At 40.1% G+C, this 24,048-nt stretch overlaps 1 protein-coding gene across 1 annotated transcript in view; it reads left to right on the top strand.

Moving 5' to 3' along the window:
- Positions 1 to 24,048, top strand: part of GRIK4 (glutamate ionotropic receptor kainate type subunit 4) — a 5,029,336-nt gene that overhangs the window by 3,129,325 nt on the left and 1,875,963 nt on the right. The window contains exon 8 of the mRNA XM_044081017.1: positions 7,220 to 7,385. Coding sequence (XP_043936952.1) covers positions 7,220 to 7,385 — 166 coding nt within the window. The remainder of the gene's footprint in view (positions 1 to 7,219; positions 7,386 to 24,048) is intronic.

A 24,048-nucleotide genomic window follows, 5' to 3' on the forward strand; every position in this document is an offset into this window, starting at 1 on the left:
TTTTTGCAATAAATACAAATCATTGAAATGAATTATCATCTGACCTATTTTAATATCAGCAATACCATATAAATCGAGATTTTGGACATTCAGACATCACCAAACCAAATAACAATGGCTCCAAAGCATAGCACTGCAGTACATCCCTCACCATTGTTCTATAATCAGAATAATAATTATTTAATTTTACTCTGTAAGTCCTGCCATATAACCATTTGATACCCATTTAGCTACATAACCAGACTTCTCTCTTTTTATTAAAGTCTCTACAACTGTTTCATGGGGAATGGAATAAATGGCTTTAGCAAAAAAAAAAGAAGGAAAGAAATTTCCAGCTATTGAATTGTCCAAAGAACTAATGATATTTTTGTAAAAACTTATCAAGTTGGTAACACATGATTTATCTGAAAGGAAACCATGTTGATAAATGTCAAAGCCATCTCTAAGACTTGCTTACATGAAAGCCAATGCCCTCTCAAAACATTTATCCAGTATACAAGTCAAACTAATAAGTCAATACTTTTCTACCTTACATCCTGGTTTACTTTTCAAAATAAGGACTAATGTAGTTTACTTTCACATTCTGGGAACAAATGACTCCTCAGAAGATCTTTCAAACCAATATGTGAAACAGAGTCAACTTTCCAGATATTCCTTTTAAAAAATATCCATTAAGACCATTAGGTTCTGCTGCTGAATTATAATTTCTTTTTGATAAGGCAAGCGTTACCAATTCCTCATTCATAATTGAACAACTTTCCCTAATTGGTATGGGTAAAGAATTTCCAGAAATCACTTGAGAGTAGTTATTAACAAACCATCTGCAAACATATTCACTAATACAGTTATTTCAGTAAAGGTTTGATGTCCATCTTTTTGCACTGTACTAGAAGAATCATCTATACTGTAATGACTTAGATGTTTAAAAAGACCTTTATTTTTGTATTTCAGTTTTTTTGAAATGTATACCTTGTAGTTAGACGTTTTTAATGGTCTTAGAATATATTCTCTTAAATTTATTGTAATTACTTTTTATTTGAAGGAGAGCTCTTATATCTTCTCCACAAACTTCTCTTTTTTCTTTCTTAACCAAGGATGGCTACTAACTGTACTAGGTAATTTCACCCCCACTGGGACATACTGATCAATCTAACCACTAACAACATTATAAAATGCTTCCCAATTTTCACTTACATCTTTATTTTCAAAATTAGAGTGCCAATCACATGTTTGAATAGCTAACTCAATCAACTGAAAGTCAGAACGATAAAACCTTTTAACGATTTTGTAATACCTTGTCAACTTTCAGCATAATAAAGCAACCTTAAGACTGACACTTAGATGGTCTGAGCCCCCTAACTCAGGATCTACATTACAACTAAGTTTAGTCTTTTAGAGAGTCATATAACATCCAAGAAGTTTCTTCCTCTTGTCGCCTCATTCACTATTTGCATGTAACAGTATATAATACCATAATTTATCAGTTTTTGCAGATACTGACTCAGCATAGGTTCATAGGTTTATACTAGGCTATCTGCCCTGGGGCATTTACAAGCCTAGCCAGAGTGTGTTTGGCTTTCACCACCCTTTTAGATCGGTTTACTGTGCCTCTGTAGAGTAGGTCACAGAAGATAGCCCTTTTAAGGTTAGTTTACTGTGCCCCTGTCTAGCAGGGACACAGAAGAGATCCCAGGGGTAAACTTATGATCTCCCATCCACTCGTCAAAATTTCTCTTGAAGAGGGACAGTGAGGGGCTCTGCCTAACATGGACTGGGATTCTGTTCCAGAGTGAGGGCAGCCTATGGGATATGAATTTGTCCCTCCAGCATGCCCTATTTATTTCTGTTCTGAGGTTTAAGTCCCTGGAGCGTGTAGCTCTAAGGGATTTGGATTTCCTGAGGTGGAGCATGTCCATTAATTCTGGGTTTGACATGGCTTTATACATCAGGCATAGATCACCTCTGAGTAGGCGGTAAGCAAATGAGTAGAGCTGGAGTTTCTTTAGCTGAACTGCATAGGGCATCTGTTTGAGTCCCTTGATCCTCTTGGTGAGGTACTTTTGGGGCCTCTCCAGTTGCTGCAGGTGTCAGGCAAGGTACATCCCAAATGGGGCATTGTATTCAATTATGGGCCTGATGAGTGATGAGTAGAGGGGCACAATAACCTCTCTTGTTCTAGATGTGAACCCTTTTGTGATAAGATGGGCTATATAAAAGGTCTTTCTAACCACTCTGGCAACATGATTGTCAAAAGAGAGGTTTCTATCTACTTGGGTCCCCAAATCCCTAATTACTTTTTCCGTACTTAATGGATTACCACCTATGTGGTAATTTGTGGGCACTTTGTTTTTCCCGAAGGGGATGACTATGCACTTTTTGGCATTTAGCTTAAGGCCATGGCTCTGGCACCAGTTTTCCATCTCTGTGAGACCCTTTTGGAGGATGCTTATGTCAGCCGGAGAGTCGATTATGGCGCCCAGCTTGCAGTCATTTGCAAACTTGGTCAGACATAGTCCTCCCATATTAGCCTGTACCTCAGAGAAGTATAAACTGAACAAGAGAGGTCCCAGGACTGAGTCTTGTGGGATGCCACTTGTAACTGGTTTGGAGTCTGACATGGCAACTGCAATACTGACCATATGGGTTCTATCCCTGAGCCAGTTTGCAACCCATCTTGTGACATAGGGGTTGATATTTAAGCTGGTGAGCTTATTTATGATGCCCGAGTGGGATATTGTATCAAAGGCTTTTGCGAGGTCCAGGTAGGCCATGTGGACTACCTTCCCTTCATCTATGGCCTTGGTAACTGTTTCAAAGAAGTCGACCAGGTTCAAGAGGCAAGATCTGCCCTTAACAAAGCCGAATTGGGTGGGATCCAGTGGCTGGAGGTTACCAATGTCCTTGTTTATGAGTTCCATGGTGATACACTCCATAGCTTTGCAGACCAGACTAGTCAGGCTTATAGGGCGATAGTTTCCTGGGTCCGTTGTGGCACCACCTTTGTGGAGCGGGACCACTGTTGCTGTATGCCATTCCTTGGGTACATATCCTGTAGCAAGGCTGAGATTGAACAGTGATTTTATGTGAGGGTTTAGTTCTTCTTGGAGCTCATGTAAGACGCAGCCCGGGACACCGTCTGGTCCCATTGATGCTGTGTTTTTTGCTTTGGAGAGGGCAGCTCTCACCTGTGCATTTGTGATGTCAGGGAGGCTACATTCTGTTGGGATAGACATTTGGTCTTTTGGGGGGGAAGGGGGGGGGGGTTTGCACTGGACCTGTCTGCCAGGATGTTGGCAATGTCTGTGGGATCAGTGTATTTTTTGTGATTTTGTACTAACTCAGAGCATATCTGGGAGTTGCCCCCCAGATTCCTGACATAACTAAAGTAGGTCTTGTGATTATCTTTAGTGTCTTGTGCAAGTTTTCTTTCAAAGCTGGCCTTAGATAATTTTATGAGGGATCATAGTTTCTTGTTAGTAGTGATCACAGATGCCTTCCCTTTTTGGGATTTTGCTCTATCATGTAGTAGCTTCCTCCTTCTGTTGTATAGCTTATTGATGGCTGGGGTCCACCAGACTGGTCTCCAGCCTTTGGAGGAGTGAGTCTTGGTTATATTTGGGATAGCACAATCCATGCTTTCCTGTAGGTGTCCATAGAAGGCATTTGTAAAGGATTCTGCTGATTGGGCAGTATTTTCCACTGGCCCGGTGGCTTTGAAGGATTCCAACTCGGTTTGAGAAGTGTGAAATTTGCTTTTGAGAAATTTTTCACCGTGATTTCCTTTGCTGGGGGTGGGGATGGGATATGGGTGTCCAGTGAGATTAATTTATGATCTGATCTTACCAATGAGGGACATACCTCTGGTGTGGAACATAGAGTCCCCATGTTGGTGATGACCAGGTCCAATATGTTATCCCCTCTTGTGGGAATGGTGACCAGTTGTTCTATAGCATTTGAGTTTATAAATTCTAGGAACCGTTGGGCAAGGGTGTTGGGGCTTGAGTATTTTTCCCAGTCGATGTTTGGGTAGTTGAAGTCACCCAATATTATTGTGTTTGTAGAGACCTTCATATTCTCCAGTGTTCTCAGGAAGGCCAAGTGGGGTTCCTGAGTTTGGGAGGGTGGTCTGTAGCAGGCTATAAACTGAAAGGCAGTTTTGCCCACTGTTAACTGTACATGGATGGTCTCTGATGCTTCGTGTAGTGCCACTAACCTGGAGGTATGGGTGTCTTTGATGAATATGGATACTCCCCCTCCTTTTGTGGTTCGGTCCAAGTTTTGGGGCCGAAAAGCATGGTATGAGGTATAACCTGGTAATGCTGGGGTGCTCTCTGGGGCCTTGAACCAGGTCTCTGTCACTGCACAGATATCGATATTCTCCATACTGAGGAGAGCCTCGAGTGCGTGCATCTTGAGGTTTAGACTTCTGGTGTTGAGCAGCATTACCCTTAGTTTTTTTTTTCTTGTGTTGTCTATGGATGTGGGTTTGTCTTTTGAGCCTTGCCTAAAAAAGGCACTATGGGGGTGGCAAGAGCCTTAACCAGTATTCGAAAGCCCAGGGGTGACAGGTGCAAGCTGTTCCTAGTGAAGCAACGTGGCTTGTCAAGCATGTCATTCCAGGCTGACAGACACTGAATCCCCTTAGAATGACACCAGTACTTTAGCCAATTGTTAAAATTGATCATTTTGTCTTTATACTGTGGCATCATTCTTGGTGAGGGCAAGATGCTCCCCAAGGTCAGGGTCATACCAGTCTGGGCTCCATGATCAGAGAGCTCCTCTATGTCTCTTTTCATGTAGCCCAGGGAGGTATGTCTCAGGTCATTCACAACAGCATGGACAATGACGGAGTCATATTTGTACTTGCTTTGGAGTGACCTGAGTGCTTGTGTTATGTGGCAGATCCTGGCACCCGACAGGGAGCTTACAGTGACCTTCTCCTTGTTCGGTCTGGTGAGAGGGACGTCAGTGTGTCTGACAATAGAGTCCCCTATTACAAGTGTGTTAGGTGTGTTGTTTAGCTTTAAGGGTTGTGGCTGTGTGGCACACTAACTTTGTGAAATATGTGATACGTGGGTATTGTTGTGGGGTAGTGGTTGCTTGGATGTCTGCTTTGGAGGTCTCTGCTGCTTTGGCAGATTTATATTTAGAGCCTCTGAGTATGTTTTTGTGTGTTTATGTGTTTGACTTGCTGATGTGATAGGTCTATGTGAGACTGGAATAGTGATGTGTGTGGTTACCTTCTCCTCCTGACTGACTGTGCCAGTGCTGGGTTGAGAGAGCTCAGCCTCCAGTTTGGCTATATAGTTGCATCTCTCACATATATTTGAGTTTGATGGGAGGAGGAGAGGGTGGTCTGTGTACATAAGGCAGTTGTAACATTGCCTCAAGATACCCAGATTCACCAGCTGGACTGGAGTCTAAACCCAAAATTGACTATTGGACATGCCAGAACAGTATAAGGAACAGTTTTTTGACTTATCAGAAAGGACCAATAGGGAGCCAAGTACTTATAAGGAGCATAAGAGGGTATGGTGCTTTAGTTAGTGTTTACTTATAAGATTACTTATAAGATCAATCGCAGGGCTTTAGAATGAAAATAGAGTGCTTACTTTGAGATTTAGAACAGTTCTAAGGGAAAAAGTGAAGAGCAGACTTTGTGGAGCCAGGAATAGTTTAAACCCGTCTAAGCGGCACTGGCCGATGCTGCGCTCTGCGCAAAATCACGCAAAAGCGGGTTTTAAGGCAGGGAACTTGAAAGAGCTGGGAATTAGCCCAAAACATTTCTAGGCAGTAACCACTCCAACAGGGGCAGGCAGGCTGTTCAGTGTTAATCACTGCCACTGATGAACACAGAGACTTCCCTTTAGCCCAAGCAAGCACTGGCCTCCAAGAAACTTACAAACAGTTCAGAACAGCATATCTGTAACTGAACATTTTTAAATTTCAGAAAGTGGGAAAAAAAGCAAGATTTTTTGGGGTTTTTTTGTTTTAGTTTAAAGGTAGCAGAGATACACAAGTAGCAAACTAGTCAGAACAGTGCAATAAATGACCCCACACTTGAGTGCTAGGCCAGAGTCAGGTAAAATGCAATTTTAAGAAAAATATGATTTTAAATTAAGTGCAACACAGGAAATGCAGTAAACAGGCTCTAGATGTGTTCTAAATACTGTTTCTAATACAGATATCAACTTTAGCAAGCCAGAAAACGCTGAAAAGTAGGCGGCAAAGTATAAATTTTAAAAAATAATCAGAAGAAAATACTTAAAATCTCAAAAGTGGCTCCTTTCTTCTTTCAGCATTTTCTCCCCTTGGTAGGTGCTTCAGCAACAGCTATCAAGCCTGGAAAGATGCCAAACCACGAGGCAAAAGGGTTTTAAGAGAGAGAGATCAAGGAGTTTGGAATTGACCGATAATGGCCAAGAAAACTACAGTTTCTAGGCAATAACCACTCCTACAGGGGCAGGCAGGCTCTTCAGTGTTAATCACTGCCACTGATGAACACAGAGACTTCCCTCCAGCCCAGGCAAGCACTGGCCTCCAAGAAACTTACAAACAGTTCAGAACAGCAAATCTATAACTGAACTTTTTTAAATTTCAGAAAGTGGGAAAAAAGCAAGATTATTTTTTTTTTTTTTTTTTTTTTTAGTTTAAAGGTAGCAGAGATACAGAAGTAGCAAACTAGTCAGAACAGTGCAATAAAAATGTTTTATCTAGTTGGTTAACAAAGAACATAATACCCTATTACTTAAATTACTTAAATGTAATTTATCCTTACAAAAAAGTAGTTTTATTTTCAAACAATACCCAAGATAAATTACTTGACAGAATAAAGATTTGGACCTTATCCAGTCAGTAAACAAACCTTGCTTGCTGTCTAATGGAAATAAGCAGATACTGGCAAATAGCTATCAGATCACTGCACAGGAATCTGAATATTGTTTCTATATTTTTCTACTTAACATATTTCTGAGCCTTTATATCCAAGAAAGTGGAAGCATCCTATTAAGAGAAATGTGTTTTTTATCAGTTACATTTTGCTTTGCATTTTTGCACCTTGTGCCCATTTGATGGCAAGTTTTTTCTATGTCTTTTATACTTGTTACAAATTCATTTAAGCTTTTTGTAATAAATTATGTGTATTAAAGTTGTGGCATTTGACAATGATTTACCCAAAAGGACTGTTCCACTATTTACAACAGACATTTTTAATTTGCAGGTACCTCATGTGAAAGTTTCTCCAGAAGAGTACATCAAAATTCAGTTTCAGAGATTCACTAGCTTGAACCTTCATCCTAGTAATACAGATGTTAGTTTAGCTGTTGCCAGCATCCTCAAATTCTTCAACAACACCACTGCCTGCCTGATTTGTGCCAAGGCTGAATGTAAGCACATATATATTGTATTTGCACTGTTGGAGCAGTAAATGTTTATCACATAATATGTGTTGGTTAAAATTCTCTGGCAACTTTGTTTGCACTTAGCAATAGGTGATGTTCTGAATTTTGCCTTTCAGATGATTAAATAAAGGCCTGTCTTGTTTATGCCTCTTGTATTGTCTCACACTAATGTTGCAGAAATTTAAGACCTTCCAGTGTGGTAGTATTGCTGTAGCTGGATTCATAGAACACCGTTCACTGTGCAGGTCTGGTGTTTAACGAAATACAAAAACGTGAAAGGATGCACTTGTAAGACAGCTGCACAATAAGGCTTTGGGAGTAATATAATTACTGTGCATCGCCACTTGGGGTAGTGACGGATATGTATATCGTGTGTGCATTGGAAACATCATAGGCAAAGTTGCTACCACTGTCCAGAGGCATAGCACATGTGTAAATACTTGAAAGAGAGTGCAACGCCATAAAGTTAGAGATCTGCTGTCACTGAAAATGTGCAACAGTATTGTTATAATTACAGTCATACGAGTTACTGAGCAGATCACAGGCCTTGGCAGAGATGACAAACATAGAAAGGCAAACAACAGATATATATTAGGTATATATACACCCCCACACACACAAACACACACATACACATTCAGTCTGTCAGTTTTGCCTTTAGTTTGTACTATCCTGCCAAGCATATTTTTTTTTCTTATAACTAGCCAGTTTTCTAGTTTCAGCACTCAAATCGGTTTCTTTGATCTCAGCACTTGTTCAGAAAAAATTTCATCTGCTTTTACTGTACTTGTGTTTTTACCTACTTCTTTTTACTTTTGCATCATCTTAAAATACTCAATTGTATTTATTACTGCTTGGTGTAACTCATTCTAAGCCTTTTGGCTTAAACACTTGGGCTTCGGACCAGTTAGTTGTTTTGCACTGGGAGGGTTTGTGGTCTGCACTGTTGTGGCAGAACAGGTAGCTTACATCCTTCTAGGTTGAGAACTGCTGATTGAGGGCTCAGTGTCTGTTATTCTAAAAGTGTATTAATTCTGGTTTAAGCACTTGGGCTTTCAAGCCAGTTATTTTACATTAAGAGGGTTCGTGGTCTGCACTCTTGTGGGAGGAGAAGCTGGACTCTGCCCTTCTGAGCTGGGAATTTCTGGTTAAAGGCTTATAGTGCATGCATATCTGAACTGTCTCTTACTGAAGTTGGTGCGCCTTGTTTGCTGTGGCATAGACTGGATTCGGGCCTGCTGGATCTAGCTTTGTTTGTGTAACTTGAGCACTAATCCAGACATTCTCTAACGTATTCAATGGTATTTATTACTGCTTGGTTGTAACTTGATTAAAGTGTAGCTATCATTCAAGTCTTTTGGATTAAGCACTTGGGCTTCAGACCAGTTGTTTTACATTAGGAAGGTTTGTGGCAAGCACTGTGGTGGCAGGACAGGTAGCTTTCATCCTTCTAAGTTGGGAACTGCTGATTGAGAGCCCAGTGTCCAAGTGTATTAGTTCTGGTTTAGGCATTTGGGCTTCAGGCCAGTTATTTTACATTAAGAAGGTTCGTGGTCTGCACTCTTGTGGGAGAAGAGGCTGGACTCTGCCCTTCTGAGCTGGGAATTTCTGGTTAAAGGTTTATAGTGCCTGAATATTTGAACTGTAGCTTACTGAAATTGGTTCACCTTGTTTGCTCTAGCATAGACTAGATCCAGGCCTGCTGAATCTAGCTTTGTTTATATGCTTGTTGTTTGTTTGCTTGTTATTCCCTGGAAGCTAATTCCACCTAATACGTAACTTCTCAGCGCTTCTGTGGATCACTAGTGATATCTGCATTGCTTACTGTACTTATTTCCTTGTTTCACTTGAAAGAAAGTTACTGTTTGTCGTTTTTGCATTTAGTTACTTGTAACACATTGCACTCAAGTTACCTGGCACTTGCTCACTAAAGCAATTATATAAGTCAGCACTAAAAATTAAAAGCACTACACCCTCACTCCCCACTGGCCCTTGTTTTCAATTAAGGATTTCCCAATATTATTCTAGCATGTCCAAAGGTCAGTTGTCAATCTCATCTCCGGTCCAGCTGGTGAATCTGGGAATCTTGAGGCAATGTTATAACTGCCTCATGTACACAGACAACCCTCTCCTCCTCCCACATAACACAAATACCAGTGTCATATAGATGCAGCTATTTAGCCAAACTGGAGGCTGAGCTCTCTCAACTCAGGACTGGCAAGACCAGACAGGAGGAGAAGGCAACTACACACACCACAAAACCAGCCTCACATAATGCTACCACTCCACTGAATCAAACACATAAACACACAAAGACATACTCGGAGGCTCTGAGTAAAATTTACCTAAACAGCAGAGGCCTCCAAAGCAGACACCCAAACAACTGCTACCTCAAGACACCCCACAAGCAACACATAAACCACAAAAGCAGTGTGCAAAGCAGTCACAGCCCTTAAGGCCAAATACAACACCAAATATACTTGTCATAGGTGACTCCATAGTCAGACACACTGACGTCCCACTCACCAGGCTGAACAAGGAGAGGGTCACAGTAAGCTGCCTATCGGGCGCTAGAATCCGCCACATAACACAAGCACTCCGGTCACTCCATGGCAAGTACAAATATGACACAGTCATTGTCCATGCTGGTCTGAACGACCTGAGACGTACCTCCCTGGACTACATGAAAAGAGACATAGAGGAGCTCTCTGATTATGTAGCCTAGGCAGGTATGACCCTAACCCTGAGCAGTATCCTTCCTTCACCAAGAATGATGCCACAATATAGAGACAAGATGATCAGCTTTAACAATTGGCTTAATATCTGGTGTCATTCAAAGGGGATCCAGTGTCTGTCTGCCTGGGATGACATGCTTGACAAGCCACACTGCTTCGCAAGGGACCACTTGCACCTGTCACCCCTGGGATTCCGGATATTGGCTAAGGCTCTTGCCACCCCCATAGTGCCTTTTTTAGGCAAGGCTCAAATTCTAAACCTACCACCCTAGAAAACAAAAATGGGAAGAAACTGAGGGTAATGCTGCTCAATGCCAGAAGTCTAAATCTCAAAATGCACGCACTCGAGGCCCTTCTCAGTATGGAGAACATCGATGTCTGTGCTGTAACTGAAACCTGGTTCAAGGCTCCTGAGAGCACCCCGGCACTATTAGGTTTTACCTCATATCATGCGTTCCGCCCCAAAACCCGGACCACACCACAAAAGGAGGGGTGTATCCATATTCATAAAGGATACCCACACCTCCAGGTTGGTGGCAACGCAAGCTTCGAAACCATCCAGGTGCAACTAACCATAGGCAAAACTGCTCTACAAATTGTAGCATGCTACAGGCCACCCTCTCAAACTCAGGAACCCCACACAGCCTTCCTGAAGACACTGGAGGGTATAAATGTATCTCCAAACACCATCATATTGGGTGACTTCAACTACCCGAATATAGACTGGGAACATTACTCAAGCCCTAACTTTCTTGCCCAACGGTTCCTGGAGTTCATAAATTCAAATGCCATGGAACAGCTAGTCACTGTTCCCACGAGAGGAGAAAATATACTAGATCTCATTGTCACAAACATGGGGACAAAATGCTCCACACCGGAAGTATATCCCTCATTGGTGAGATCTGATCATAAACTAATCTCACTGGAAATCCACATCCCACCCCCCCCCCCCACAAAAAAGACCATAGTGAAGAACTTCTCTAAAGCAAACTTCACACTACTCAAGACTGGTGTAGTATCCTTCAAGGCCCCTGAGCCAGAGGAAACCACAACCCAAGCTGCGGAAGCCCTTACAAATGCCTTCTATGAACACCTCCAGGACTGCATGGATCAGGCAATCCCAAATAAAACCAAGACTCTTTCCATAAAGGGCAAACGTCCAGTCTGGTGGACCCCAGCCATTAACAAACTTTACAATAAGAGGAGAAAGCTATTACATGATAGAACAAAATCCATAAAAGGGAAGTCACCCCTGATCATTATTAGTAAAAAAATACGAGCACTCATAAAATCAACTAAGGCCAATTTTGAGAGAAAAATTGCCATGGATTCAAAGGACAATCATAAGGCCTTTTTCAGCTATGTTAGGAACCTGGGTGGAAACTCCCAGATATGCTCAGAATTAGTCCAAAATGATACAAAAATCACTGAACCCACAGACATTGCCAACATACTGGCAGACAGGTTCAGTGCAAACTTCACCCCCCTCTCCCCCCCTAAAGGAGAGATAACTATCCCAGCCGAGTGTAGCCTCCCGGACATCACAAATGCGCAGGTGAAAGCTGCTCTCTAAAGCTAAAAACACAGCATCAATGGGACCGGATGGTGTCCCCTGTGCTACGAGCTAAGTGACGAATTAACCCCGCACATAAGGCAGCTGTTTAATCTCAGCCTTACCACAGGATACGTGCCCAAGGAGTGGCGTACGGCAACTGTGGTCCCACTCCACAAAGGCGGCCTCTACAGACCCTGGTAATTAAGCTTAACAAGTCTAGTCTGCAAAGCTATGGAGAGGATCATAATGGAGCTCATAAACAAAGATATAGGGGACTTGGAGACATTGGACCTGACCCAGTTTGGCTTTGTCAAGGGAAGATCATGCCTTTTGAACTTGGTCGACTTCTTCGAAACAGTCACCAAGGCCATTGATGAGGGAAAGGCAGTCCATACAGCCTACCTTGACCTTGCAAAGGCTTTCGACACAATACCCCACTCGGGTATTGTAGAAAAACTTACCAGCTTAAATGTAAACTCATATGTCACAAGATGGGTTGCAAACTGGCTTAAGGACAGAACCCACAGGGTTAGAGTTGCTGGCGCTGTGTCAGACTCCAAGCCGCTTACAATTGGTGTCCCACAGGGCTCGGTCCTTGGCCCCCTATTGTTTGGCATCTACTTCTCAGAAGTACAGGCCAGCATGGGAGGACTTTGGCTGACAAAGTTTGCACACGACTGCAAACTGGGCGCCATAGTGGAAAGTGCATCGGACACGGATATCCTTCAGAAGGGACTCACGGAAACAGATAGCTGGTGCCAGAGCCATGGCCTGAAGTTAAACGCCAAAAAATGTATAGTCATACCCTTCGGGAAAAACAAGGTAACCCCAAGCTACCATATAGGTGGCAATCCACTAAGCACAGAAGAGGTTATCAGGGACCTGGGGACCCAGGTTGACAGTGGCCTTTCTTTTGACACTCACATTGCTAAAGTGGTTAGAAAGACCTTCTACATTGCCCACCTGATCATGAAGGGATTCACATCCAGATCTAGTGAGGTCATTGTTCCCCTGTACTCTTCACTTATCAGACCAATGATCGAGTACAATGCCCCATTCGGGATGTATCTCACCAGACATCTGCAGCAATTGAAGAGACCCCAAAAGTTCCTCACCAAAAGGATAAAGGGACTCCAAAATCTGTCATATGCTGCCAGATTGAAGAAACTCCAGCTCTATTCAGTCACATACCATCTGCTCAGAGGTGACATGTGCCTGACATACAAGGCCATGTCCAACCCGGAATTAATGGACATGCTCCACCTCAAAAAATCCAAATCCACCAAAACCACTAGAGCAAGCGACTTAAACCTTAGCACGGATATAAATAGGACGTGCTGGAGGGATAGATTTATCACTCAGAGACTCCCTATGCTGTGGAATAAAATCCCGGTCCATGTGAGGCAGAGCACCTCGCTGACTCTGTTCAAGAGAAATCTAGACCTGTGGATGGGAGATCGTAGGTTTACCCCGGGAATCATCTCTGTGTCACTGCTGGACAGAGGCACAACAAACTAATGGGCACAGTATTTTTTCAGAAATTTGGGCTAGGCTTATAAATGCCTTAGGGCAGATAGCCTAGTATAAACCTATGAACCTATGAACCTATAACAAAATTTGCAAAGCTTATCAGAAAACTATTGCATGTGTCACTGTACTTATCAAGGATATCATGAGGTAAGCAGTAAGAGTGAGAAACTGCAATCAGTAAACTGCAGCAGGATTCTGCTAAATCATAAGTCTGTATCTGCACAAAATTCTGGCAATATATACTGAGTACTAGGCTGTATCACTACATTGAATACATTACATGTAAATGCTTTGTGTATATCTGTAAATTATGCTACTTATGCAAACCTGTAGCAACATATCTGTTTTGCAGTACATTGTCGTGGATTCCATACTATGTAAATTCTCTTCTGAACAGCTTAGTGGGACACAGTGTAGTCCAACTGTGAGTCTAGCCTCTAAAATAGCAGCAGTCCTGCTCACCTGCATTTTGCATTACAACATAATGGGAAGCTTTATACCCCTGTTCTGTGTATAGTTATTTGGTTGCACTTTAGTTTGTTGAACGGTGTTTAATAGGCAGACTAAATTACTCTGTTTTTACACAAAATTTTGTTTATTGAGTATGGGGATTGCTAAGTTGCTTAATGATGTCCTTTGGGTTAAGGTTGTTTGCATGTGCATATTAATGCTGAAACTTTTGGCTATATCAAAAGTTTCCACACTGGGGGCATGCAAGTGTTTGCTAGTTAGTTTTAGAGTAAGGATTAGGTAAGGGGATAGGTTAATGTTGTGGATTTGCATAATGCTTGATAAGTGTGTCTGACTGATTTGTTTAGTGGTGCTGCTAGGGGAAGTCTTTTTCATAAAGTAATGTGCATTGTTAGGGTTAGGGATGGGGGGGTAGGCTTAGGGTTAGTACTAGAGAGTAAGGTGCCCCCCAACCCACCTTACTCTTATGTGCTAACCATAACATTACTTCTGCTGCTAACCCTTCACATTACCTTATGAAAAGTCATTTCCCTAACAGCACCACAGAACCATATTTGTGTGAATAGTGGTGCTGCTAAAGATGTTTTTTTAGTCACCTTTTTTAATCTGTTGATTTTTGACTTTTACATTCTTCAGGTTTAGCAATCTTTGAGTTAAAGTTGTTGACTTTATGAGTCTCATGGTTCTTTACTTTGAACATCAGTTATAAACTCAGTTATTTATGGCACAGGTTTTGGCTGCATGTGCCATGATGTGTTACCTAATAGGATATAGCAAAGTCCTTCTGCGTGCTTAGCTAACTTACACAACAACCGAAAGCAGTACACTATTTTACCTAAGGGGAAACAGCAACGCTCTGCTATGTGAATAGTTAATTTACACAGCAACTGGCTTTGTGCAGCACACTGTGTTACCTAATGGGGAGCATCACAACTATGCTATGCTATATGTATAGCTTATTTACAAGACATGTTGAGACTGTATGTGACACACTGCCAAACCTAATAAGTAAATTTCTTTGGGGAACTCATGGAGTATTCCTAAAATGTTGTGTACATAGCATCTTTACAGAACAAGTCATGGCTGCATGTGGCATACTGGATCACCTAAATGGGAAAAGGACAGCCTTGTTGTATGCCTATCTTATTAAAAGGACACATTTTAGAAAGATACACATTTCAGCCAAACTTAATGTGGCACAGCCCATTACTGCTCTATGGCTTGCTTATTAATAGCATAATTTATGAACATGTACATACCTTATTGGGCCTGGCACATGCCTGCTACATAACAGCCTACTTACAGGACATGCTTTGGATATGTTGATGATTTTGCCATATTTAAAAGGAAACAGCATATCCCTGTTGTATGCCAGCTGATTTACAGTCCAGGACTTGGAGATGTACTCATAGATGCCATACTTAATGGGGCACAACCCTACTGAGTATTAGCCTATATACTGAACGAGCTTTGGTCATGTACGTGTTTCTGTCATACCTAATGGGGAAACCATTTGTAGGACAAACCTGGGACATAGATACTTTGCTGTCATACTTAATGTGGAATAATACATTCTTTATAATGCCCTAGTATGTTTTAAGAAATGGTTTTGGATTTATGTAGTACAGTTGCATGCATGCTAACCTTCCTATGTACTCACTGTGTTCACACACATCTTTTCTGCACCCAATGTGCTGCATGACCTTAGAGCATAAATGTTAGCTTTCTGGGCATTGTGTTCTGTATATAGCTGCATTGCATAACACTTATTATGCACTCAGTATGTTGTGTTGTTGAGAAAGTATTTTGTGGCCCAAATGAACATGTGGCATTCATGTGAACATTTCCTATGGATGTAGTATGCCTCTCTCCTGTATATTAAACATCATGCACAGTGGTTTTTGAATCCTGATTGTGTACTATAGGGTTTTAAGTCATGGTTCACTGGAGAATGAACAAAGTTAAACAATAGAAGCACACTTAAACTAATACAATTTATTTGGGGAACTCATAGAGTGTCCCTAAGATATAAAATGTATCCATATTATTTTAAGTGTTCCCCATGACATGTATAACACCTAAAGTTTGTCAGTTTTAAAAACTTTGAAAATAAACTGAAATTCAATAACAAAAAAAAAAAAGAATATCAGAACTTGTTACACAATTAAATTATTTTTCTAGGGGTTCTTCATGTCTTACGATCCAGACATGGGGGGGGTTGTCCCCATACATTTGGTGCATATAGCTACTTATTATAAGATAGCTGTACCTCAGTAAAAGGGGAATACTCCAGTATAACACAATTTCAGGCTTAGTATGGATTTTCTCATTGACAGCTTTAGTTCTGCAGTTCAGGTATCACCTTTAGAGTCCCCAGAATTCCAACAGGCATCCTCATTTTACAGTACTCACTCACTTGTCAACAAATATATTTGTCCTCCTTTATTTCTGTCCTTTTGTTAACTGGATAACATAGTAAAGTCTGTGTTCCCCAAGAGTTACCATGAACACTGGTCTGGTTAAGCGACTTGCTCAATAACACAAAATACATAGATTGCTGGCCAACCTTGATTTTTCTTAAGTGCTGTATCATTTAATATAATGAAATTGTGAGATGAATCACAGTCATGCCTCTCAACTGTCCAGATTTTCACAGACTAGATTTCTGACTCATATTTTTGGTCCATTTCTCATAAAATTGTAGTTTTCTGTCAAATCGCTAACAAATCATTGAGGACTGAAGCCTGAAAATAATGGCAGGCATTTGAGTTTCTGACTTCATATCCTTAATTCATTCTAATGCAAAACTTGTTAGTCTATCAACTTTATAAGTTTGTAAAAGCAATATTTAAAAAGTGTCCCTATTATTAGGCCTTTGTCCCCCCCCTGGGACATTATTTGTGACTTTGCCCAGATTTTTTGCTCTAAGAGGTTGAGATGTATGGTAATCATGTGTACTTCCAATAAACTAAATAGCAGTAGATCCAAATAACCAAGGCTCACTAAAAACTCAACTTTTTTATTGATGTAACAAAAATGATAAGTTGAGTACTTTCATCCATAATTTCAGGACTTTATGTATACATTTCAAAATGTGACTGCACAGTCTCTGCTCACTTCTAATACAGGGCATAATAATACAATAAAATATTATGACAAAGATCAATTGTCTGAACGGAGTGCCTAGTGCACAGAATGCCATCCAGAAGATTATTTAAAACATTCTAAAGGACTGGCTGTTCTTGTATTCAGATTTAACTTATTCTGTATTATGACTATCTATGGTTTCCTTTCATTAGTCTTTACCTTAAAAGCAACTAAATCCACTTTCACATCACTAATGTATTCCATTTACTTTTATTACTCCTATATATTCCTTGAGAAAATTATCCTTTTGAGCTCACCATAACAAAATTAGGTCTTCTCCCATTTGTCTGTACATATCAGATCATAGATCATAGTCTATTATTTTTTTCTTTTATTTTTATTGGCATCTCCCTGATGGACCTTTTTACTTCTTTATTGACTGTATATTATTATGTAACTGTTTGCAAAACCATATTCATGTACAAGCCTTATGAAGGATTTATAAAACTTTACTAGCTTTGTTTTCTTTTTAGACTCTACATTTTTATGTGTAATACCTTGCAGTTATAGTCTGCTGGCTCTGCTTATAACACAATTTTATTTTTTATTTTGCCATATATGGCTACACATCATTCTTTCTCTACATCTTACTGATGTAGCAGTTATTCCTAGAGTTGTGGTTTCCCACATGTAACACCCTGCACTTTATTTTATTAAATTCCAGCTTAACAGTGCTTGATTATTCATTTTGATTAGATAATTCCATAGATGGTTATTCCCATCAGATATTCCAGTATATATGTAATTTTCATGTCATCAGGATATTTACCAACTTATATGCTTTCTGCTGTTTGCCAGTCAGTTATATAGAAGCTGAAAGGTATGGACCCCAGTACTGACCTCAAGAACCAACCTCCAGCAGTATGAATCTCTTCAGTGAATACTTACCTCTTCTTTAATCATTACCTTCCTGTCTATCAAGTAGAAACATATCCATGTGTGTAGTTGAGTATCCCCAGCCTTTTTCTGCAGTTTAAGCATTAGACAGTTACAGTTTGCTTGACTAAAGCTTTATTGTAGTATAATCTGACAGTTTCCCTTAACCTTTCTGTATACCTTGAATGTTACAGGCACACTGCTTTCTCTGTGTGAAACCTCTGAACTCTCTGTAGTTGCACAAGGTGTTTCATTAGGTAATAGAAAATAGCAATGCGGTATTATTTAAGCACTGCATTATATAAATGGCAAAAGCATTGCTATGCAATGACACTATTTTTCAGTTTACCTAATGATCAAGAAGGTGTTCATGTGCCTCTTGTTTGGACCTATGCAGATTTATTGGCAGTGCAGTAACATCAGATGGTAACATCGTGTTAAGGCATTTATGAACATAACCCAAAAATAAAAACTGTATAATAAAACTTGTTACACAGGAGTTGTCTTGGGTTCATAAGTTCAGGTATTGAGTTTGTGATCTATTCATTATCTAGGAACCTGACAGACATAGCACGTCTTGTCTGCATTTTTTATCAGTAATCAAATTATCTAGTGGTTTCTTAAAAGTAGATAGAAACATGCACTATTTAGCAAGGAATTCCATACTCAAACTAGATTCTTTTTTTATCTCTGAAAAGAAGCTAAAACTTAGTGACGGCCTCAAAATGAGCTCTTTTATACCCCTCTACTTATGTTCTCTGCATCAGATAATATTTCCATCTGAAACTCTGTTCATTCAGATAACTAGTTTTTGAACTAATTAATAGTACAATACCTCATTTTGACTGTTTTATCATATCCATCCTGGGTTGTTTCAAATGCTTTCTGCTAAAATTGTATATGATGTAAGAAGTCTCAAACCATTATCTTTGGCAGAATTTCTTACTCAAAGAGCATTGATAAACTTTGGAAAGCGGGACCGTTCCTTCATGTACCCCTGTTTATCTTGAGCTTGGATTAAAATGCCTCCCATTTCTTTCTTTCTGAAATCCATTATTTTCTTATGTTACAAAGTATGTGCATTCAACTGAAATGGAAAGCAACATTTCCTGTCGCTGCATTTCTACTGTGTGTCCATCTTTATACTTTTCCCTTTAACATGTATGTAAGAGGCTTACAAATGTCCGTTTTCCTTTTTAATAAAGGACCTACTATGTCTCGAAAACCTGGGCAAAAGCAGTACAGAAAAGACAACAGACCATAATCCCCAGGGTATACTATAGGCAGACTAAGATAACTTCGGCCTCGTAAAGGCGGTGTAGCCATATACTCTACAAATGGCTAAATCTCCTCCTCTCCCTTCTCTCCTCAACAAACCCTAAAAAACAATGCCTTCAAAAACTTCCAAAAAAAAAAAAAGCATAAATATAGCATGTATTTACGTGTTAGGTGACTTCAACATCGATTGGAATTCCTTCTCATCCCATCTAGCAGCATAAATCTACATGGCTTTTCTCAGCTCACTACCAGACTAGGTAATAATAAATTCAGCCTCCATTTTTCAAACTGAACTTAAAGCCCACAACTGGACAATACTCAAGTCTCTTCCTCTTGAAGAGGCAGTTATCTACTTCAACACCACCTTCCTCAAGATTCTGGATTCCCATGCTCCAATATGGTCCATTAGAACTCACCATGGCTCTCTAAGGAAACAAAATCCAAAATCCTATCTAGAAACAAGATGTGGGTCACATCTCTAAAGACCCACACTAAACCTTACTTAGAAATGAAACTAAAGAATGATCTTAAATGATCATGATCAGATCATCTATTTAATCCTTTATAACATCTCTTCTTAAAAAACTAAAACCCACATTTAAGCCATCAGCTGACCTTCTCCTAGCTGAGTTTCTGCAAAAGCAGCTGAGGCCATTATAAACCGTGCTTGTCATGGAAAATGTCCCACATTATTCCTCTCCATAAAGGTGGTAGCTCACTAGAGCTAACCAACTGAACCTATATACTATACTACCTCACCTGGCCAAAATGGAAAAAGTGTGCCACCAACAACTGATGGGACACCACACCAAAAAAAAAAAAAAAATAACTAACCTCCTAACATGGCTCAGGCCAAATCACACACCACACATCCTTCTACTATCCTTTTCTACTACCATCAATATCACAAAACAATAATAAACTATCATCTGCTCTTTTCTTAGACTCTCCAAGGCCTTGATATGGACATGTCCAATAGGCAACAGGCTGTTCTATGGCACAAACCTGTTACACTTGTTCCCCCCAAGGGATCTATTCTTGGCCTCTTCTCTTCACCATCTTTGTTAATGACCTGCCCACAATCACCACATGTTCTCACTCTCATCATAAAATTTACAATTGCCAGCACACCACCTACATCAACTCTTTTCTATCCCCTCTTCCTCCTAACCTAAAAAAGACAAACAAACAATTTGCCACAAATTCCACCTTTAGAGGGCTAGTGTTCACTAACTTGGAGAAGGGAGGTTAGAGGTTTCCCCATTTCAACCAACTCAAAATGGCTCACCAGATGCTGTGTATCCCAGAGAAAACACCAGCTCTGAAAAACATCATTCACCCCTATAGTAACCTCTCTTCTTTTCCAATCCTCAGATAAGATCTCAAACTAACTACCAAAGCCAATAATAATGCTGCTGATTCTTCTCTCTTCTCCAAACTTTTGTAGGTAAAATGTGGAACTCCCTACCACCTCATCACCCCTCAACCCTCCACAAAGCAATGAAAAAAAAAATCTCAATACTCTCTGGCTCTCGTCCCAGTCCAAAACCTTCCAACCCTGTCATTTACCCTTCTCTTACCTCACTATCCATTACCACTATGTACATTTTAACTTGTAACTGACCTATGTTTTTTAACTGACCCTGTTTTTTTTTTTTTTAGATGCTGATATGTCTGTTATGTACTTGGAGCTTTCTCCCCACCTCCGCTGAAAATGGACATGTATCCAGTCGGACTCTCCCGGTTAACAAATGTAAAATAAATAAAATAAAATAAAAATAAATAAAAATTCCCTTGGAATATTACCATGTCTGACTGAGCCTCTGCTCTTGATTTTCTTCAAGAGTGTTTGTTCTGTTACAAATGCCATGCCATTCATGACTTATGCAGTTCAGTTCCACCCACACCACCACACACACACACACACACACACACACACACACACACACACACACACACACACACACACACTTTTCTCTATTTTAAAGTTATTGCTAAATTTTCATAGAATATGTTGGATATCTTTTAGGTTCAAAAACTATTTACTTGCCTCATACTAGTACATCACATTTCTAATTTTTGCTTTTATTTTTCTGATGTAGTAGAATAACATTTAATTGTTGTCTATTGCTTACTTTAATAATTTTGCTTCATAGTTTATCTTGACATCTTTGTAACTAAATTTAGAGCTTTTATTGTTCCATTTAATCTAGTTTTGCAGTTTTAATTTGCTTGCTTATTTTTTTTTCATTATCTGCAGTAGTTCAAATGTCTAGGATTGCTCACTGTTTATGTTCTGCTGAAGTGTGACACTAAGATGAAAGAGTGAAACCCTTTTATTTTTTATTGAATTTTTATTGAAAGGCTGTTAGATATGTTTACAGGATGACATAATAGTACATTTTTATAGTTCTAGTTTATTGATTTTATAGCTTTACCAAAGTGGTTTTACATTGAATTTGTCAGTGTATTTATGTCTTAGTGGAGCTGATTTAGCCTTGTATTCATCAATTTCATGATAAAACTTACTGAATATCTTGGTGAGTTTATCACCCATAGTGAATAACAGACTGTATTATAACTTGATGAATCCATGCTTAATTTCATTAAAAGTACTATTTGAGAAATTACAGAATTTAGACCTGTTGATGGTCACAAGATCACATACAAGACATGCCAATATGCAATTCAAGTAGACTTCCTCCTAGTAAGGAAATGTCACTGGGGTAGAATCAGTGATTGCAAAGTCATCTCCAGTGAAACAGTCAACCCAGAACATAAATTACAGGTTGCCATAATCAGCTTTACAGACTGGACAGAGTTAGTTCTAAGGTTAGTAGAGAAAAAACCACAAGAGTTCAAGCAATTACTCAGGACTTCAACACCTCAGGAAGAAGAGAAAATGGGTGGAGATGAAGAAGAATGGCAGGGCCTCAAAACAGGATGTGTGAGGACTACAGAACAGACATGTGCCTGAGCCAGGTATGGAAATAAGGCACATAAGGAAAAGTAGCTCTGGAATGCAGAAGTTCAGGAAATCATCCAAATAAAGCAATGCAGGAAAAAGTGGGAAATGGAAAAGATGGACCAAGCTAAGAAGGAATATCTGTTGGCTAAGAGGTTAAGAGAGCAGTTGAAATAGCAAGGAATATGGCATCAGAGACACTCTACCAGCTTCTGGAAAAAAGGCTCAGCAGATGGCACAAAGGTTGAAAGGCAAAGACAGCAGATAAAGAAGATAGTCATCAGACATCCTGCATAAGGAATGTCAGCATCAACCAGCTCTCCAATCCATAGGACGTCAAAGGTAAATGGAAGGAATATTTGCAGCAGCTTTAGAATGAAGACAGCCCCACAGAAGGTGTACTACCCCAAGACACAGCCTATGATAGCAGAAGAAATAAGAAAAACACTAAGGAAAAGCAAGTCAGGGAAAGCAGCAGGTTCAGATGAGGTCATGGCAGATAAGATAATGATGCTGGGTGAGGCAGGGGAACAATTGTTCCACAAGGTACTCATAGCAGTATCGAAAGAAAGGCATATCCCAGATGACTGGAGAATAAGCATTCTAGTGCCAGTATACAAGAACAGTGGGGATACTCACAACTGTAAGCAGTACAGAGGTATCTAACTTCTGTCACACTGCATGGAAGACGGGTGACTGATAAATAAAGATGCAGAGTAGTAGAAAGTAAGATGTGAGATAAGCAGCTTGGATTCCGACAAAGAGACAGCACAACTGATTTAATGTTTGCAGTATGAGAGATAGTTGAGAAGAAGCTACAGATGAGGAAAGAGCCCAACTCGACATTTCTAGACTTTCTGAAAGCATATCATAATGTGCCAAGAAAAATGGTTTTAGCAGTCCTGTGATGGTCTGAACTCCAAGAAAGACTGGTAGAATTACTGCAGGCTATGAACACGGACCCAATAACAAAAGTACAGTGTTCTGACTCACAGAAAGTTTCCCAGTGGTATCTATTTTGTAGCAGAGTTCAGCTCTGAGCCCACTGCTGTTCATACTGGTGATGGACTACAGAGCAATTAAGCTGCCATATGCAGATGATGTGGCATTGCAGGCATACTATGAGCAAGAACTTCAGCAAATGACAGGGTAATGGAATGTAAAGCTGAAGTCACATAGGATGAAAATGAGTACAGTTAAGACAGTTCTCATGACAGCAAATGGAAGAAATCTGAAGAAACAGAAAACTGTGATTGAAGAGAAATTAGTGTAATGAGTACAGTTAAGACAGTTCTCATGACAGCAAATGGAAGAAATCTGAAGAAACAGAAAACTGTGATTGAAGAGAAATTAGTGGAACATCTTCAAGTATGTGTGAGGATTGGTTGAGAAGATGGGAAGTCTGAATGAGGAGGCCAATGCTGGAATCAAAGGGGAAGCAGCCAACTAGTAGAGACTGTCAACAGTACTCTATGGCAGAAGAATGCCAACAAAGCTGAAAAGTAAGATGTACAAAACAGTTATTTGACCTGTACTACTGTATGATAAAGAAACGTGGGCAGTGAAGACAAAGCAGTCAAGGAAGCTAGAGGTGATGAGATGAAGTGCCAGACTGGTGTAGGATGCACACTGAGGGACAGATGAAGAAATACAAACATCAGAGCAGGAGCCCACTTAGCCTCAAATTGAAAAAAACATCAAACAGAGCAGATTGCAATGGTTTGGGCACATGCCAAAAGCAGAAGACAATATTGTGAAGATGATTTGGGATAGACAGGAAGAAGACAAGAGGAAACTAGGTACCCAGCAAAGAGATGGATGGATTGTTTGAGAGAAGACCTGTGACAGTCAGGCAGGACTGTTGAAGAAGATAGTAGAGTGGGATTGAATCAAGAGAGATAGCAACAGTTAACTTGATACCCTGACCCATGTAAAAAATGGGGTAAAAAGGACAGATGATGATGGTGGTGGTGGTCTGGACATAACTTTCTTTTTAGTGGAAGACTAAATGTAATAGGGTAATGGCTTGTCTTTGCAGTGAAAATAAATGCAGAAGAGGAACAAGAGAACCTGATACTTGTGGTTTACTGT

The sequence above is a fragment of the Protopterus annectens genome, chromosome 8.part0 (genome assembly GCF_019279795.1).
Source record: "Protopterus annectens isolate FY-2018-M chromosome 8.part0, PAN1.0, whole genome shotgun sequence".
NCBI classification, from domain to species: Eukaryota; Metazoa; Chordata; order Ceratodontiformes; family Protopteridae; genus Protopterus; species Protopterus annectens.